Below are 20,224 nucleotides of genomic sequence, written 5' to 3'. Positions count from 1 at the left end.
GTGATGGTTCCCTTTTGAACATAGCTCACAGCATTCCAATAGCAGATTCCCCCCTCTACCCTGGACTTAAACACTCTTTATATAAGAATCATATCTTTGAAGTAATTCTTGCAAGAACTAATTCATATTTTTAGTGTTAATCAGTGGGACACATAGGTCTATACAACCCCTTTCAATCCTGTTCATCTTCAATATGGTAATATTACTTACAGACCCACTAAAGAACCACCTTTACTCCTATCTATTCCCTTACATTGGAGTTCAAACTCATTAACTAATAGTTCACCCATCGCTAGCTTCTATGTATCTCTAAGTCCCCTATATTCTGTATTATAAGCCTCTGATTATACCTTTATGCTGGTCATAAAAGTGGAATCATACAGTATCTATCCTTTTGTGTCCGGCTAACTTCACTCAGCATTACATCCTCAAGGCTCACCCATCTTGTCATGTGCTACAGGACGTCATTTTGTCTTACTGCTGCATAATATTCCATAGTATGTATATACCACATTTTGTTGATCCACTCATCTGTTGATGGGCATTTGGTTTGTTTCCATCTTTTGGCAATTGTGAATAATGCTGCTATGAACATCAGTGTGCAAATGTCTGTATTGTTGTTTTCAGTTCTTCTGGGTATGTAACAAGCAGTGCTATTACTAGTTCATAAGGCAACTCGATATTTAGTTTCCTAAGGAACCACCAAACAGTTTTCCATTGTGGCTGCACCATTATACATTCCAACCAGCAGTGCATAAGTGTCCCAGTTTCTCCACATCCTCTCCAACATTTATAGTTTCCTGTTTGTTCAATAGCAGCCATTCTTATAGCTGTGAGGTGGTATCTCATACTCTGCATCTGCATTCCCTTTACAGTAAAGGAAAATGAGCATCTCTTCACGTGCTTTTGAGTCATCTGTATTTGCTGTTCGGAAAAATGTGTCCTCATATCTTTTGCCCATTTTATAATTGGGTTGTTTGTTCTTCTGTTCTTGAGTTGTATGATTTCTTTGTACATACAGGAAATCAAACCTTTGTCTGATATGTGATTTCCAAACATTTTCTCCCACTGAGTTGGCTGTCTCTTCACCTTTTTGACAAAGTCTTTTGAAGTACAGAAGCATTTGATTTTAAGGAGTTCCCATTTATTTATTTATTCTTTTGTTCCCTGTGCTTTGGGTGTAAAATTTAGGAAGCTACATCCTATTACTAGGTCTTGAAGATGTTGCCCTACATTTTCTTCTAGAAGCTCTATGGTGCTACTTCTTATATTTAGGCGTTTGATTCACTTTGAGTTAATTTTTGTGTAGGATATAAGATAGGGTTCCTTTTTCATTCTTTTGGCTATTGGTATCCAGTTCTTCCATGCCCAATTATTGAAAAGACTATTTTGTCTCAGTTCAATTTGGGAGCCTTGTCAAAAATCAGTTGACCATAAATTTGGTGGTCTATTTCTGCAATCTCTATTCAGTTCCATTGGCCAATGCTTCTATCTTTGTGCCAGTACAATGCTCTTTTGACCACTGTGGCTTTATAATAGGTTTTAAAGTCAGGGAGTGTTACTCTTCCCACATTGTTCTTTTTTAGGATGCTTTTAACTATTCGGGATCCCTTTCCCTTCCAGATGAATTTGGTACTGAGCTTTTCCAAATCTTCAATGTAGGCTGTTGGAATTTTGATTGCACCATGTTGAATCTGTAGATCAATTTGGGGAGAACTGACATCTTAACTATATTTAGCTTTCCTATCCATGAGCAGGGAATGTCTTTCCACCTATTTAGATCTCCTTTGGTTTCTTTTAGCAATGTTATGTAGTTTCCTGTGTACAAGTCCTTTATATCCCTAGTTAAGTTCATTCCTAAGTACTTGATTCTTTAAGTTGCTATCTTGAATGGAATTTTTTCCTTAACTGAATCCTCAGGTATGTCATTGCTTGTGTATAGAAATGTTACTGATTTTTGCACATTAATTTTATATCCTGCCACCTTGCTGAATTTCTTTAATACCTCAAGTAACTTTGCTGTAGAATTCTCAGGATCTTCCAAGGATACTATCATATCATCTGCAAATAATGAGAGTTTTATTTCTTCTTTTCCAATTGGGATGCATTTAATTTCCTTGTCCTGCCTGATTGCTCTAGCTAGAACTTCTGGCACAATGTTGAATAATAGTGGTGACAGTGGGCATTCTTGTCTTCTATCTGATCTTAGGAGAAAAGGTTTCAGTTTCTCTCCATTGAGCATGATGCTGGCTATCACTTTTTCATATAATCCTTTTACCATATTGAGGTAGTTATCTTTGGTTCCTATCTTTTGGAGTGTTTTTATCAGAAAAGGATGCTGAATTTTGTTGAATGCTTTTTCAGCATCAATCAAGATGATTATATGATTTTCCCTTTCCATTTGTTAATGTGCTGTATTACATTAATTAATTTTCTTGTGTTGAACCATCCTTGCATTTCTGGTATAAACCCCACTTGGTCATGGTATATAATTCTTTTAGTGTGCTGTTGGATTCAATTTGCTAATATTTTATTGAGAATTCTTCATCTATGTTCAATAGGGAGATTGGTCTGCAGTTTTTCTTTCTTATAGCATCTTTACCCAGTTTTGACATTAAAATAATATTAGCTTCATAAAATGAGTTAGGTAGAGTTCCTTTTTCCTCAATTTTTTGGAAAAATTTGAACAGGATTGGTGTTAGTTCTTTATGGAATGTTTGATATTCCCCTGTGAAGCCATCTAGCCCTGGGCTTTTCTTTGCAGAAGATTTTTGAAGACTGAATGAATCTCTTTACTTGTGATTGGTTTATTGAGATCTTCTATTTATTCTTGAATCAGTGTAGCTTGTTTGTGTGTCTCCAGGAATTTGTTCATTTCATCTAAGTTGTCTAGTTTGTTGGTGTACAGTTCTTCATAGTATCCTCTTATGATTTCTTTCATTTCTTCAGGGTCTGTGGTAACACACCCCTTCTCATTTCTGATTTTGTTTATTTGTATCCTTTCTCTTTTTATCTTTGTCAGTCTTGCTAATGGCCCATCAATTTTATTGATTTTCTCAAAGAACCAATTTTTGGCTTTATTGATTCTTTCTATTGTTCTTTGTTCTCCCATTCATTTATCTCTGCTTTAATCTTTGTTATTTCTGTTCTTCTCTTTGCTTTGGGGTTAGTTTGCTGTTCTTTATCAAGTTCTTCCAGATGTGCTGTCATGGCCTTGCCTTTTGCTCTTTCTTGTTTTTTAATATAGGCATTTAGGGCAATAAATTTCCCTCTCAGCACAGCCTTTGCCACATTCCATAAGTTCTGATTAGTTGTATTCTCAGTTTCATTCATCTCCAGATAACTACTGATCTCTCTAGGAATTTCTCCTTTGACCCACTCGTTGTTTAGGTGTGTGTAATTTAATCTCCATATTTTTGTAAATGATCTTGTTCTTTGGTGGCTAATGAGATCCAGCTTCATCCCATTGTGATCAGAGAAAGTGTTTTGAATAATTTCAATGTTTTTAAATTTACAAAGTCTTGTTTCATGCCCCAGCAAATGATCTATCCTAGAGAATGTTCCATGAGCACTAGAGAAGAACATATATCCTTGTGCTTTGTGGTGCCTATATATGTCTATTAGGTTGGATTCATTTATCAAATTATTTAACTTTTCTACTTCTTTACGGATCTTCTATCTGGTTGTTCTGGCTATAGAGGAGAGTGGCATATTGAATTCTCCTACTAATATTGTTGAAACATCTATTGCTCCCTTCTGTTTTGCCAATGTCTGTCTTATGGATTTTGGAGTTCCTTGATTGGGAGCATAAAGATTGTTATATCTTCTTGGTGAACTGACCCTTTAATTAGTATATAGTGTCCTTCTTTGTCTCTTATGATGTCTTTACATTTAAAGTCTATTTTGCCTGATATTAGTATAGCTACTTCTGCTTTCTTTTGGCTACCACTTGTGTGGAAAATCTTTTTCCATCCTTTCACATTCAATCTATTTATGCCCTTCTGTCTAAAATGAGTCTCTTGTAAGCAGGATTATGTTTCTTAATCCATTCTGCCAATCTGCATCTTTTAATTGGTAAGCTTAGTCCATTAACATTCAAAGTTATTACTGAAAGGGCGTTTCTTGATCCCATCATCTTATCTCTTTAATTTTATTTGTCAGATCTATATATTCTTTTCGTTTTTTCTCTTGGTATTCAAATTACCCTTAGTGGCACTCTTCAATTCTGTGCCCTCCTCCAGACCTCCCTCTCCTGTTTCTTTTTTCAGCTGGTAGAACTCCTTTTAGTATTTCTTGTAGGGCTAGTCTCTAGGTGAAAAAATTCTTTCAGGACTTCTTTGTCTATGAAAACTCTCCCTCAATTTTGAAGTACAACTTGACTGGGTACAGAATTCTTGGTTGGATGTCTTTCTTTTTCAGGATCCCAAATATATCATACCACTGCCTTCTCGCCTCCAGGGTGCTAGCTGAGTAGTCTGAACTCTGTCTTATATGGTTTCCCTTGTATGTAGTAGAATGTTTTTCTCTTGCCACTTTCAGAATTTTCTGCTTCTCTTCAACATTTGACAGACTGATTAGTATGTGCCTTGGTGAAGGCCTATTCGGATTTAGTCTGTTTTTTGTTTGTTTGGCTTCTTTGACTTATATACATATGTCCTTTATGAGGGTTGGGAAGTTTTCCCCCATTATATCCTCAACTACTCTTCCTAGCCCTTTACTCTTCTCTTCTCCTTCTGGGACACCAACGATTCTTGTATTTGTGTGCTTTGTTTTGTCTCTCATTTCCCTGAGTTCCAAATTCAATTTTTTCCATCTTTTTTGCCATTTGCTGCTTTGAGTCTTTAAAGTCAGTTGTCCTGTCCTCTATATCACTTATTCTTTCTTCTGTCTCTTCAAATCTGGTGTTGTGTGCCTCTAGTATTTTTATTTGGTCAATAGAATCATGAATCTCTGTGATATCTGCTATTTTTCTATTTATTCTTTCAAATTCCTCTTTATGCTCTTCCACTGTGACTGGGAACTCATCCCACACTCCACGCACCAAACCTTGTCACCTGCTCCCATTCCCCTTTAAGTCATTTGATCTCTTTTAAGTCATTTGCTATCTCACTTATTTTATTAAGTAGGGTTGTATGAACATCTTTGATTAGTTGTTCCAATGTCTGCGTCTCCTCTGATGTTTTAATTTGGTCATATACAGGGCTATATTTGTCTGCATTGTGATATGATTAGCAATCTGCTATTTTTGTGGCATGTAAATATCTTGATTGATTTACTTTGGGAGTTGATTTCTTTCAGTACTCTAAGGCCTTGTGTTTGCAGGATGGTTGTCTAGCAGGGAGTCGGCATTGGGTGGGGCACTCAGTACAGTGATTTGTTTCAGGGCAGGTATAGGTGCAGGCTGGGGATGTTATGCTGATGTTTGTGTACATGGGTGCCCAGAAACCAGGGAGGATGTAGCTGTGCGGGTGCACTGATCTGGGGGCATAATCCTGATGTGCGCTAGTCTAAGTCATGGAGCCCTTTATGTGCATGCATAGAGCAGGTGGCATTATGCCTTTGTGGACTGATGGCAGATGTGACTCAGCTGTGTAGGCCGGTACTTTCTCAGAGTTGGGAAGTGAGGCTGAGGGCTGAGAACATGTGCAGTTCTAGGACTTCTGTTAAGTGTAGTTCCCAGAGTTGAATGATGTTATTGGGGGCCCATGAGCATGCCTGTGCTTTGGAGTGCTGTAAACTGATGTGCAGAGCTCGGGGGTGGGGGTGGGGGTGGAGTGAGGTTGTGTGACACTATGGGCAGGGGGGCAGGGGTACCCTAGGTATAAAGATTAGTGCCTGCAGAATTTATGTGCTGGCAACAGCCTGGAGAGAACAGGGAGGGGGAGGTAGTGCTCTGGAGAAGTGCAGGAGTGGTGGGCTAGGCTGTACTTGGGGCAGGTACGTGCACTGGGGGCTGGTGGGGTGGGGGTGCCTGGAATGTGGGGAATGGGAGCAGGTGACAAGGTTTGGTGCGTGGGGTGTGGGATGAGTTCCCAGTCACAGGGCTCTGTGCTGGTGAGGGTAGCATGCCCAAGGAATGCACGCTGGCTTACTTCTTAGTCCTGCGCTCCTATCCCTGCACTCCTGCAGGCTCTGTGGCTCTGCACCAGGCTCCAGTTTTCTGCCTCTCAGTTCCTCGGCCTCTGCAACCAGGGCTGTTCCATGTGATGCAGAAGGCTTCCCCAGGTTAGCTGCACTTCTGAATTGCCTCCTCAGTCACCCTCTTGTCCCTTCTCTAACTTTTCCATGGAGCAGGGCTAATCTCAAGCCACTCTAGTCGGCCATCTCCCCTGTCCTAAATACATTTCTCAATGTGGGTCTTAATCCACTTACTACAGTCCTTTATAAGAAGATAAAACACATACAGAAGCTAAGACATAAAATTAAGAGAAGCTCATGGAAAATCCCAAGAAAGGGTGAGAGACAAGGACAGTCCTGGAGAATCTAAGAGAGACAAAAGCTGAAAGAGAGAAACATGCAGCCAGAAAATGGAAGCAATGAAACACAGGAAAGAAGGCCCAGCAGATTCCAGCCATGTGCCTTCCCATGTGACAGAGGTGTCCTGGATGCTGGCAGCCTGTGTCCAGAATCCAAGTATCATCCTGTTGATGCTTTGAGTTGGGACATTTTCACAGCCTAAGAACTGTAAATTGAAAGCTAATAAATCCCCATTGAAAAAGCCAACCCATTTCTGATATACTGCATTCTAGCAGTTTTAACAAATAAGAACACGAAGCTTCAAAGAAAACAGAAGGACTTTTTCAGGCATATCCAATTAACACATGTATGTACAAATGTGCGTATACACATACACACACACACACAAAGTAAGTTACCTACAAAGGGACAAAAAAAAGAACTAACCCAGTCTCAGACTTCTTCACAGTTACATTCAGTGGCAGAAGACAATGGAGCAATGTCTATATCATTCTGAGGGAAAGAAAGTGTGACCCAAGAATATAATATCCAGTCAAGATACCATTCAAGTTCTTAACATGAAATAATGCAGTAAATAAGTCCTTCTTAAAAGATCTTCTCAAAGATGAAATCCAGACAATCCAGAAATAAATTGAAGTAAATAGAATTCAGGACTAGAGAAGCCATGATATAAGGTCTAGTTGTAGGCCTACAATCCTTTTAAATATGAAATAAAGACTAAACAGGTAAAACAAGCAGAATATTCATGGTTGTAGGACTGAAGACAAATGTTTACAAACCCTGAAAAAGTAACAATTATTTAAATAACGAAAACTGGGAGTAGAGGAAAACAGTTGGAAGGAAGTGTAAGACAGCTAATATCTCCATCTGTCTTAGCAGATATTCAAAGAGATTTCAAGAATGTCAAACTGACCATTTGATGCAGCAGTTCCACTCCCAAGTATATATCCAAATATTATAAATGAAAACATATGTTTAGATAAAAAATGTACAGAATGTCCACAGCTTCATTCATAATAGCCAAAAGGTAGGGAAAATGCAAATGTCCACCATCTGATCAATGTACAAACAAAATGTGACATATACACACAATGAAGTATTTTTCAGCCTTAAAAAGGAATGAAGTATTGATACATGCTACAACATGGGTGTGCCTTGAAAACACTATGCCAAGTGATAGAAGCCAGACACAAAAGGCACATGGTATATAATTCTATTTATATGAAATATCCAGAATAGGCAAATATAGAGAGACAAAAAATAGATTCGTGGCTAATTAGGACTGGTGTAGATGGGGGATTGAAGAATGATGGTTAAAGCCTGCAGTATTTCTTCATGATATGATGAAAATGTTCTAAAACACACTATAAATGGGTGAATTGTATGAGATGTGAATTAAATGTCAATAGACATGTTACCAAAGAAATACAGCATTAGAAAAATAAAATGGTTTTCATAATATTTTTTCTTAAGCTTAAAGGGATGACTAATATCGTTGGTGGTGAAGAAATACTTGCCTGACGATTAACAATTCTTCCATTTTATTTCAAGGTTTTATTCTGGTGAATTCAAGTAAAATTAAACAGAATGTCTTTAATTTAATATAGCATAATCCAATATTATAAAGTTTTTTCTGTCTTTCCATCTATCCACCCCTCTATCTGAATATATGCAGAGAAGATATCTGAAATAATCTTCACATAATGTGAATACTAGGGTAGTAGTAATTTGGGTGGTTTGTTGCTTTCTTCTTTTTGTTTCCTGTCCTGGTTAAATATTTGAGTCATTATTAAAATAAAATTTTACTAATTAATAAAATAAATTTAAAAATCCAATAAATTAATAAAAATAATTTTAGTAAAGAACATGTTATTTTTATTCTTCTTCAAATTGTTCTTATTGGGGACACAGTAAATGTGCCAAAATGTTAACAATGACTACCTGTGGGTAGTAGAATTAGGAGCGATGTTTTCCTCCCTCTTTACTCTTTTCTGCACTTTTCAAAGTTTCCTATTATGAACATCTATTATTTTATAAACAGAAAAAGTAAAAAATTAATAAAAGAAATTAAGGGATGTTAAGCATGTCTTTAAATGACTACTTGGTTCTTACCTGGACTCCTTACATTGTTCTTGAAGGATTTTTCTTCCCGGCCAGATATCGCCAAGTGGTGACTGTTGAAGGAGGGACTGTCCCACTGTCTCTCTTTTATTCACTTCAAGACAAACACAAAGCATGGCAGAGAAGGTTAATAAGGGGATAGTAAGGGAACAATCCCCATATAGTCTCCCCTGAAACACCCCGTGCTTGCAAAATGGATGGCAATACAATCGCTTATGCTCCCCACAAACCAGCTGAGCCCATGGAGTTAAAGATACCAACAGGAATAACATGCTAAGATTCCACACTAGAAGACCTATCACTGAGGTTAAATACCTCAAGGAACCATCTCTGGACATGTCCAGTACCTGCAGGTTTGCGGCGCAGAGACATCCTGATTATCTCACTGCCTGTGCGGTAAGAAAAGCGATTCACTTTCTGGTCATAAAACCAGTCTCCAGTTGCCTTCTTCAGCTCTCTGGGAAGGAATCAAAGAAAATGACAGACAGATTAAGAATGGCTCATGCTACTCAATCAAAATGAGGGGAGAATTTTCACCACAGCTGGAGCCTCATTTCCTCTTTCTGCTCACCCACAGGTGACACTTACATTTCCTTGGTGCACACCTTGCACCTCCAGGTACCATTGCTTTCCTGGATACAGCAGTTCAGGCACACCAGGTGATTACAGCCACGACAAGTATTGGCTTTAGGCGTCAAACGACCCAGGCTCTCCTGGCACCGGGCACAGGTCCGATCACTATAGTGTTGGCTGCCTCTCTTGGCCCCTTTCCTTTTTATCTCTAGTAATTCATTTTTCAATCGCCTGCCAAGACCCAAGAGAGAAGCACAAGGAGATTCAGGATCTGCATAGACTGGATGGAAAAGGGTTGAGGGGTAAAGACAGTAGGACACCATTTGGTTCTATGAAAGCAACAAACTCAGAGCCCAAGGTGACCTTGTATATACAAGTTTTTCTGAAAGCCAGATGACAGGTATAAGGACAAACCCAGATATCACTGATCTAGGGAGTAGGAACCCAGGTTTTCTCTGAGAATCTTACCTAATCCTTTTTTCATCTGCTTTCCGGAGCTCCTCATCTCGCTGTAGAACACTGATGATCAAATCCTTTTCTACCTCAGATAGAAAAGAGAGATCAAGTATCTCCGACATGACTTATTCTACCTTCTCTTCTACTCTTCTTTTTTCAAAGCAAACAGAAAAAAAGAGTCCCAGAGTTGCCTGAAAGAAAATAAGACTTAATTTCACTTGGATAATTTACTCCAGAACAGGACCACAGCCCTAGAACCTTTTAGTAGGCTACCTTCCTCTTAAGGACCACTAAAGAGATTTGGTAGAATTATCTGACCAATTAATCATTCCTACTCAAACCCAAGTCCTACCCTGAAGATAAAGAGGCTTTGATTTTTTAAGAAAAAGTTGTTCATTACTCTGGGAAAGGATTGATCTTTCAGCATAATCATCATCGTCTGGAGAGAACACAGAACAGCTGAGTCAAATTCCCTCTTCATTAAAGAGGTCCTCAACCATCAAATTTTAATACTATAAATATTCTCAAGCCCCAAGTCTATTAACCCAAATAATCAAGCAGCAGTTTCTGTGGTTGGAAAAATCACATGGGGATGCTTGCCAGTTTAAGCTCACTTCTCCTTTCCTGACTAGCTTCTATGCTCCCAGGATTCAGTCAGCTTTTCGCCACACTTCAAAACTTCCATCTCTCTCTCTCTCTGAGTTCTTATTGCTAATACAATCTCAAGAGTATTTTCACCCATTTCACAAACACATGCTGAGCACCACTCTGACAGGCATTGTGCAAGGTGCTGGGGATTCAGAGATAAGTAAGACAGTTTCTGCCCTGAAGAAGTGCACAGAAAACGTTGTGTCTGATGCTTCTTTCATCTACCGTATGGACAGATGAGTAAAACATATGGATTAAAAATAAATAAATAATAGAGGGAACAAATGTTAAAATAAATCTAGTAAATTGAAATGCTAATAATCAATGAAAGGGAGGGTTAAGGGGTATGGTATGTATGAATTTTTTCTGTTTTCTTTTTATTTGTTTTTCTGAATTGATGCAAATATTCTAATAAATTATGATGAATATACAAATATGTGATGAAAAAAATGAAAAAAGAATGTTCATATTATATGTTGATTGGTTTTATTAAGAAAAATTTTTTTAAATGATCATGGTGATGAACACACACAACTATGTGATGATATTGTGAGCCATTGATTTTACACCATGAAATGAATGCTTGTATGCCAAGAATGTTTGTATGTTTGTTTGTAGTGGTTTACAATTAAAAAAAGGAAAGAAAAATGTAAATAAAAAGCTCACAGAGTAGCAGGGGAGAGAGATACAAACAGATACAGTACAATGTACTAAATGCTATCAGAGATTATAAATTAAGTGCTATGAGAATTTAGAGAAGGAAGTAACTAATTCTATTTTGCATAGGGGGAAAAGAGAGAGAACTGGATACATGGAAGATTTTACAGAAGAGAGGGCATTTAAATTTTGACTTATAGAACAGCGTATATGTTTGTTAGTGGGAGAGAATGGCAGGAAAGATATATTCAACTCAGATTATCTAACTCTCTAAAATATTTTTTAAAATAGAGAATTTGAAATTTATTCTACAGTCAATAGAAATCCATCAAATATCTTTAGTGTTGCTTTGTTCTTAATATTGGAATCATACGACCAAAATCATCTTACAATTATTACTCTGGCTATAGTATAGATATATTTCAGGGCAATTTGATAATTGCTCACAAATTTTAAAATACATATACTCTTTAAATGAGCAAGACCACATCTAAGAATCTACGTAATAGAAATAGTCACAAAAATATGCATGCAAGAGCATATGTACAAAAATATTTGCTGCAATATTATTTGTAAGAGAGAAAAAAAGAAATGTCTTCAACAGATGAATCATTAAACCAAACAATACTCCCAGATAATGGAATACTATGTAGCCAATAAAAATGTGGTACATCTACACATATTGACATGAAAATACGTACCTGATTAATTGTTGAGTGAAAAAAATACAACTGCAGGATAATAGTAAATGATTCTTTTGGTAACTATCTAAACATTTGTATATGTGAGGAAAAAACATCTAGAACAAGACAAACCATTACTATTCGGTTTCTCCTAGGGAGCAAAATTGGGAAGGGGAGAACTTTCACTTTTTATTTTATACAGCTTTGAATTTTTTAATACACATCTTACTTTCACATTTGAAAAAGAAGAAATTTAAAAAATGAAGGGAAGTGACTATAATAGCTCAGGCAAAATAAGGATCTACATTTACTAATTGTGCCTCTAACAAATTGGGCAGGTCATTTTATTTCTGCTATGGTCTGATTTCTCATATAGAAAATGGGTATAAGATGACCTACCTCACAAGGTTGTCAAGAAAATTAAATAATATCAGCTAAAGTGCCAATCATAATATTTGGAACACAGTAGGAGTACAAATACTCACTAAAATGTTAAAGACAGGGCAACAAGAAAAAGGAATAGAGACTAGGTTTGAGAAACAGAATTGAAAGAATGGAGTAACTGAGTTGAAAGGATGAAACAGGTGAAGTCAAAGATGCTTAGGTCATATGTCTAGGCTAAACTGATTGACTAATGGTAGCCCTATAAGAGAAGAAACAGGTTTGTAAATAAGAAGTTTCATTTTAGCCATAGTGAATTTGTGCTGCATATAGGAGATCCAGTCAATTTGGTTCAGGATGTAGCTGGAGGCACAGAACTGGAGCTCAGGAAAGAAACTATGTGTGAAAGTACAGAGAAAGAGTCCAAGGCAAACATACAGAATGAGAAAATAAATGAGGACGGTACCTACCTTCCTGGTTCTCTCTTAAAACTAGATAAGAAACCCTTTTCAATTTACACTGATTGTTTTACTAACTTCCCAAAGGACAAAAGGGAACATATACAACACAGTGAAGATATTCAGGTTCCAACACTTCAACATTTTCTTGACTATTTGGCTAATTCCTGGTTGATAATGAACTATAGGAACCTAAACCTCTTTTATAGGCCCTGTTTTACTCATGAGGAAATTTTCTTAATTCTCAAAATAACCCCTAGATGAAGGTACCATTATTATTCCCAGTTTATAAAGAATGACTCAGGAATGGTTAAGTTAACTTGCCCCAGAATATTCAGCAAGTAAGTGAGGTTGTTAGGATTCAATCTGATTCTTGAGCTGGGCTCAACTGGCTCCATCCAGGCAGAATCATGTTCAAAGTAATTATATAAAATTGAGAAGAGCAATCAAAAGCATCATGGAAATGAATTCCCAAATGTGATAATGGCTGAAGTACTGACCAAAATTTCAGTGGCTTCTGGATAAAACAAGTATCACCATTTGCTGGCAGCTAAAAACCAAGAATGGCACAAGTCCACCAGAAATGAGAACAAAACCAGATTTATTAGAAAATTGGTACCTGTGGAGAGGCAGCAGAGTCTATGATGAGAGAGACATACTAGCATAAAAATGAGACAAATTAATATCAAAATCCAAGGAAGTAGGAATATCTTTCATGGGATCTGACCAACCAGAACTGCTTCCCTCTGAAATCTTAAATCCAAAGAATTTCTGCTTTCCAATCACAGCTCACTCCCACAATATCTGTTCTTCAACCTAATCAAGAGCACAATCTCATGAGCTCCATTTTCTCTTGGTCCACTTGCTGCTTGCTGATTTCTTTTCCTTCTGCACCAAACCTGGACTCAAGATAGCTCAATATTTGAATCATATGCCCTACTTCCTGTATCCTGGTACCTTCATCCCCCTGCCACAGGTACTCATCAAAATCCTAAACCTGTAAAAGATAAAACATGGGACTGTATAACACAGTAAACTTTGTTGTAAATGATGACTGTAGTTAAGAGTACAAATATAAGAATGTTCCTTTCTGAATTATAACAAAGGTAAGTCACTATTATTAACAACAGGGTGGTAAAATGGGGAAAATACACGTAATGTAAACTATGGACCACAGTTAACAGTAAAATCATAATATTCTGTCATCAATTGTAACAAAGATACCACACCAATGCAAAGTATCAACAACAGGAGTGTGCTAGTTTGAAGCTGCTATGTACCCCAGAAAAGTCATGTTCTTTTCCTAATACAATCTTTTTTTTAACATTAATATATCATTCCACTCTACATATATAATCAGTAATTCTTCATATCACAGTTACATACTCTTCATTTCTTAGAACATCTGCATCGATTCAGAAAAAGAAATAAAAAAGACAACAGAAAAAGAAATAAAACGATAACAGAAAAAAAAGATCATACATACCATACCCCTTACCCCTCGCATTCATTTACCACTAGCATTTCAAACTAAATTTATTTTAACATTTGCTACCCCTATTATTTATTTTTATTCCATATGTTCTACTCATCTGTTGTTATGGTAGATAAAAGGAGCATCAGACACAAGGTTTTCACAATCATAGAGTCACATTGTGAAAGCTTTATCATTGTTCAATCATCATCAAGAAACATGGCTACTGGAACACAGCTCTACATTTTCGGGCAGTTCCCTCCAGCCTCTCCACTACATCTTGAACAACAAGGTGATATCTACTTAATGCGTAAGAATAACCTTCAAGATAATCTCTCGACTGTTTGGAATCTCTCAGCCATTGACACTTAAGTCTCATTTCACTCTTCCCCCTTTTGGTCGAGAAGGTTCTCTCAATCCCTTTATGTTAATTCTCAGCTCATTCTAGGGTTTTTCTCAATTCCTTGATGCTGAGTGTCAGCTCATTCTAGGATCTCTGTCCCACGTTGCCAGGAAGGTCCACACCCCTGGGAGTCATGTCCCACGCAGAGAGGGGGAGGGTGGTGAGATTGCTTGTTGTGTTGGCTGGAGAGAGAGGCCACATCTGAGCAACAAAAGAGGCTCTCTTGGGGGTGACTCTTAGGCGTAAATTTTAAGTAGACTTGACCTATCCTTTGCGGGGTTAAGTTTCATATGAACAAACCCCAAGCCTGGGGGTTCAGCCTATAGCTTTGATTGTCCACACTGCTTGTGAGAATATCAAGAATTCAACTTGGAGAAGTTGAATTTCTCCCTGTTCTCACCATTCCCTGAAGGGGACTTTGCAAAAGCTTTTCCACTCATTGATCGAAACACACTGGGATTCATTGGAGCATCACTCTGGACAAACCAGCAAAATCTCATGTCCTACCTGAGATTCCAAGTACTTAAACGGCGTTCAATCACACTATCTACATAAGCTATATTAGGAAATGCACTAGTCAAAATACAAATTTTGTAACAAACATTTTTTGCTTTAGTCTCACATACAAGGTGACATTTTAAAATATTAATTACCATCTATTTTCAGCACCCTGCAATGACATTCCTTTGTGCTTCCTCATGCAAAAACATTTTTAAAACTTGTACATTGTACATTTCACTATTATTATACACTCTAGGCATTCCTAGATTATACCATCTCAATCTTTCACATCTTTCTTTCTGATTTCATTTATGTCCCCAGCCCTCCTCCCTCTATCATTCTCACATGCAGCTTCATTCAATGTTTTAACATAATTATATTACAGTTAGGTAGTATTGTGCTGTCCATTTCTGAGTTTTTGTATCCAGTCCTGTTGCACAGCCTGTATCCCTTCAGCTTCAATTACCCAATATCTTACCCTATTTCTATCTCCTGATGATCTCTGATACCAATGACATATTCCAAGTTTATTCACTAATGTCAGTTCATATCAGTGAGACCACACAGTATTTGTCCTTTAGATTTTGGCTAGTCTCACTCAGCATAATGTTTTCAAGGTCCATCCATGTTGTTACATACTTCATTAGTTTATTCTGCCTTAAAGCTGCATAATATTCCATCGTATGTATATACCACAGTTTGTTTAGCCACTCATCTGTTGATGGACATTTTAGCTGTTTCCATCTCTTTGCTAAATAATGCTGCTATAAATGTTGGTGTGCAAGTGTCCGTTTGTGTCTTTGCCCTTAAGTCCTCTGAGTAAATACCTGGCAGTGGTATTGCTGGGTCATATGGCAATTCTATATTCAGCTTTTTGAGGAACCACCAAACTGCCTTCCAAAGAGGTTGCACCATTTGACACTCCCAGCAACAGTGAATGTGTGCCTCTTTTCCACATCCTCTCCAGCACTTATCATATTCTGTTTCATTGATAACGGCCATTTTGGTGGCTGTGAGATGATATTTCATTGTGGTTTTGATTTGCATTTCTCTAATGGCCAGGGACATTGAGCATCTTTTCATGTGCCTTTTGCCTTCTGAGAAGTGTCTGTTCAAGTCTTTTTCCCATTTTGTAATTGGATTGGCTGTCTTTTTGTTGTTGAGTTGAACAATCTCTTTATAAATTCTGGATACTAGACCTTTATCTGATATGTTGTTTCCAATATTGTCTCCCATTGTGTAGGCTGTCTTTTTACTTTCTTGATGAAGTTCTGTGATGCACAAAAGTGGTTAATTTTGAGGAGTTCCCATTTCTTTCTTTCTCTCTTCAGTGCTCTTGCTTTGGGTATAAGGTCTATAAAACTGCCTCCAACTATAAGATTTATAAGATATCTTCCTACATTTTCCTCTAACTGTTTTATGGTCTTAGACCTAATGTTTAGATCTTTGATCCATCTTGAATTAACTTTTGTGTAGGGTGTGAGATACGGGTCCTCTTTCATTCTTTTGCATATGGATATCCAGTTCTCTAGGGACCATTTATTGAAGAGACTGTTCTGTCCCAGGTGAGTTGGCTTGACTGCCTTATCAAAGATCAAATGTCCATAGGTGAGAGGGTCTATATCTGAACCCTCTATTCGATTCCATTGGTCAATATATCTATCTTTATGCCAGTACCATGCTGTTTTGACAACTGTGGCTTCATAATATGCCTTAAAGTCAGGCAGCGTAAGACCTCCAGCTTCGTTTTTTTTCCTCAAGATACTTTTAGCAATTCGGGGCACCCTGCCCTTCCAGATAAATTTCCTTATTGGTTTTTCTATATCTGAAAAGTAACTTGTTGGAATTTTGATTGGTATTGCATTGAATCTGTAAATCACAATTTAGGTAGAATTGATATCTTAAGTATATTTAGTCTTCCAATCCATGAACATGGTACGCCCTTCCATCTATCTAGGTCTTCTGTGATTTCTTTTAACAGTTTCTTATAGTTTTCTTTGTATAGGTCTTTTGTCTCTTTAGTTAAATTTATTCCTAAGTATTTTATTCTTTTAGTTGCAATTGTAAATGGAATTCGTTTCTTGATTCCCCCTCAGACTGTTCATTAATAGTATATAGAAACACTACCGATTTTTGAGTGTTGATCTTGTAACCTGACACTTTGCTGTACTCATTTATTAGCTCTAGTAGTTTTGCTGTGGATTTTTCAGGGTTTTTAACATACAGTATCATATCATCTGCAAACAGTGGTAGTTTTACTTCTTCCTTTCCAATTCTGATGCCTTGTGTTTCTTTTTCTTGTCTAATTGCTCTGGCTAGAACTTCCAACACAATGTTGAACAACAGTGGTGATAGTGGACATCCTTGTCTTGTTCCTGATCTTAGGGGGAAAGTTTTCAGCTTTTCCCCATTGAGGATGATATTAGCTGTGGGTTTTTCATATATTTCCTTTATCATTTTAAGGAAGTTCCCTTGTATTCCTATCCTTTGAAGTGTTTTCAACAGGAAAGGATGTTGAATTTTGTCAAATGCCTTCTCTGCATCAATTGAGAAGATCATGTGATTTTTGTGCTTTGATTTGTTGATATGGTGTATTACATTAATTGATTTTCTTATGTTGAACCATCCTTGCATACCTCAGATGAATCCTACTTGGTCATGATGTATAATTCTTTTAATGTGTTGCTGGAATCGGTTTACTAGAATTTTTTTGAGGATTTTTGCATCTATATTCATTAGAGAGATTGGTCTGTAGTTTTCTTTTTTTGTAATATCTTTGTCTGGTTTTGGTATGAGGGTAATGTTGGCTTCATAGAATGAATTAGGTAGCTTTTCCTCCACTTCAATTTTTCTGAAGAGTTTGAGCAGGATTGGTACTAATTCTTTCTGGAATGTTTGGTAGAATTCACATGAGATTCTGGTCCTGGACTTTTCTTTTTTGGGAAGCCTTTTTTTTTTAATTAATTAAGAAAAACAACAAACGAACAAAACAATAAGATATCATTCCATTCTACATAGATAATCAGTAATTCTTAATATCATCACATAGTTGCATATTCATCATTTCTTAGAACACTTGCATCGATTTAGAAAAAGAAATAAAATCAATCTTATTGATTTTCTCATAGAACCAACTTCTGGTTTTATTGATTTTCTCAATTGTTTTCATGTTCTCAATTTCATTTATTTCTGCTCTAATCTTCATTATTTCTTTCCTTTTGCTTGCTTTGGGGTTAGTTTGCTGTTCTTTCTCCAGTTCTCCAAGTGGACCATTAATTCCTGAATTTTTGCCCTTTCTTCTTTTTTGATATAGGCATTTAGGGCAATAAATTTCCCTCTTAGCACTGCCTTTGCTGCATCCCATAAGTTTTGATATGTTGTGTTTTCATTTTCATTTGCCTCAAGATATTTACTGATTTCTCTTGTAATTTCTTCCTTGACCCACTGGTTGTTTAAGAGTGTGTTGTTGAGCCTCCACATATTCGTGAATTTTCTGGAGCTCTGCCTGTTATTTATTTCCAACTTCATTCCTTTATGATCTTAGAAAGTGTTGTGTATGATTTCAATCTTTTTAAATTTGTTGAGACTTGCTTTGTGACCCAGCATATGGTCTATCTTTGAGAATGATCCATGAGCACTTGAGAAAAAGGTGTATCCTGCTGTTGTGGGGTGTAATGTCCTATAAATGTCTGTTAAGTCTAGCTCATTTCTTGTAATATTCAAATTCTGTTTCTTTATTGATCCTCTGTCTAGATGTTCTGTCCGTTGATGAGAGTGGGGGAATTGAAGTCTCCAACTATTATGGTAGATGTGTCTATTTCCCTTTCAATGTTTGCAGTGTTTGCCTCATGTATTTTAGGGCAGTCTGGTTCGGTGAATAAATATTTATGATTGTTATGTCTTCATGTTGAATTGTTCCTTTTATTAGGACATATTATCCTTCTTTGTCTCTTTTAACTGTTTTACATTTGAAGTCTAATTTGTTGGATATTAGTATAGTTACACCTGCTCTTTTCTGGTTGTTATTTGCATGAAATATCTTTGCCCAACCTTTCACTTTCAACCTGTGTTTATCTTTGGGTCTAAGAGATCTTTCCTATAGACAGCATATAGAAGGATCCTGTTTTTTAATCCATTCTGCCAGTCTATGTCTTTTGACTGGGGAGTTCAATCCATTAACATTTAGTGTTATTACTGTATGGGTAATACTTTCTTCTACCATTTTGCCTTTTGGATTTTATATGTCATATCTAATTTTCCTTCTTTCTACATTCTTCTCCACACCTCTTTCTTTTGTGTTTTCGTATCTGTCTCTAGTGTTTAGTATTTCTTGCAGAGCTGGTCTCTTGGTCACAAATTCTCTCAGTCATTTTTCTGTCTGAAAATGTTTTAATTTCTCCCTCATTTTTTGAAGGACAATTTTGCTGGATATAGAATTCTTTTTCTCTTTTAGTAATTTAAATATATCATCCCACTGTCTTCCCACCTTCATGGTTTCCGCTGAGAAATCTACACATGGTCTTATTGAGTTTCCCTTGTATGTGATGGATTGCTTTTCTCTTGCTGCTTTCAAGATCCTCTCTTTCTCTTTGACCTCTGACATTCTGACTAGTAAGTGTCTTGGAGAACGTCTATTTGGATCTATTCTCTTTGGGGTATGCTGCACTTCTTGGATCTGTAATTTTAGGTCTTCATAAGAGTTGGGAAATTTTCAGTGATAATTTCTTCCATTAGTTTTTTTTCCTCCTTTTCCCTTCTCTTCTCCTTCCGGGACACCCACAACACATATATTGGTGCACTTCATATTATCATTCAATTCCCTGAGTCCCTGCTCATATTTTTCCCTATAGTTTCTGTTTCTTTTCAGATTTCAGATGTTCCATCCTCCAGATCACTAATCCTAACCTCTGTCTCTTGAAATCTACCATTGTAGGTTTCCATTCTTTTTTTCATCTCTTCTCCTGTACCTTTCATTCCCATAAGTTCTGTGATTTGTTTTTTTAGACTTTCCATTTCTTCTTTTTGTTCTTTCCTTGCCTTCTTCATATCTTCCCTCAATTCATTGATTTGGTTTTCGATGAGGTTTTCCATGTCTGTTCGTATATTCTGAATTAATTGCTTCAGCTCCTGCATCTCATTTGAACTATTGGTTTGTTCCTTTGGGCCATATCTTCAATTTTCCTGGTGTGATTTGGTATTTTTTGCTGGCGTCTAGATATTTCATTACCTTAATTAGTTTATTCTGGAGATTGCTTTCACTTCTTTTATCTAGGGTTTTCTTGCTGGATGAATTTGTTCTTTGACATTCTGTTCAGCTTTATCTGGACCTTTAGCTTAAGTTTTGTCTAACAGAGAAGAATTTTTCAGTTCTTGTTTTCTTGTTTCTTGCCCT

General features: G+C 36.9%; 1 protein-coding gene across 3 annotated transcripts in view; it reads right to left on the bottom strand.

The window, feature by feature from the left end:
• The window catches only part of SYTL4 (synaptotagmin like 4), a 146,395-nt gene that overhangs the window by 49,073 nt on the left and 77,098 nt on the right, over nucleotides 1-20,224 (bottom strand). For all 3 annotated transcript variants that reach the window (XM_077144906.1, XM_077144907.1, XM_077144908.1), the window contains 4 exons: nucleotides 9,640-9,818; nucleotides 9,187-9,402; nucleotides 8,946-9,055; nucleotides 8,590-8,692 (listed from right to left, as the gene is read on the bottom strand). In XM_077144906.1, the coding sequence (XP_077001021.1) occupies nucleotides 8,590-8,692; nucleotides 8,946-9,055; nucleotides 9,187-9,402; nucleotides 9,640-9,749 (539 nt within the window). In that variant the 5' untranslated portion in view covers nucleotides 9,750-9,818. The remainder of the gene's footprint in view (nucleotides 1-8,589; nucleotides 8,693-8,945; nucleotides 9,056-9,186; nucleotides 9,403-9,639; nucleotides 9,819-20,224) is intronic.

Source organism: Tamandua tetradactyla, chromosome X (genome assembly GCF_023851605.1).
Source record: "Tamandua tetradactyla isolate mTamTet1 chromosome X, mTamTet1.pri, whole genome shotgun sequence".
NCBI lineage: Eukaryota > Metazoa > Chordata > Mammalia > Pilosa > Myrmecophagidae > Tamandua > Tamandua tetradactyla.
Note: the sequence above shows the minus strand (reverse complement) of the source record. Positions and strands in the feature narration are given on the sequence as shown.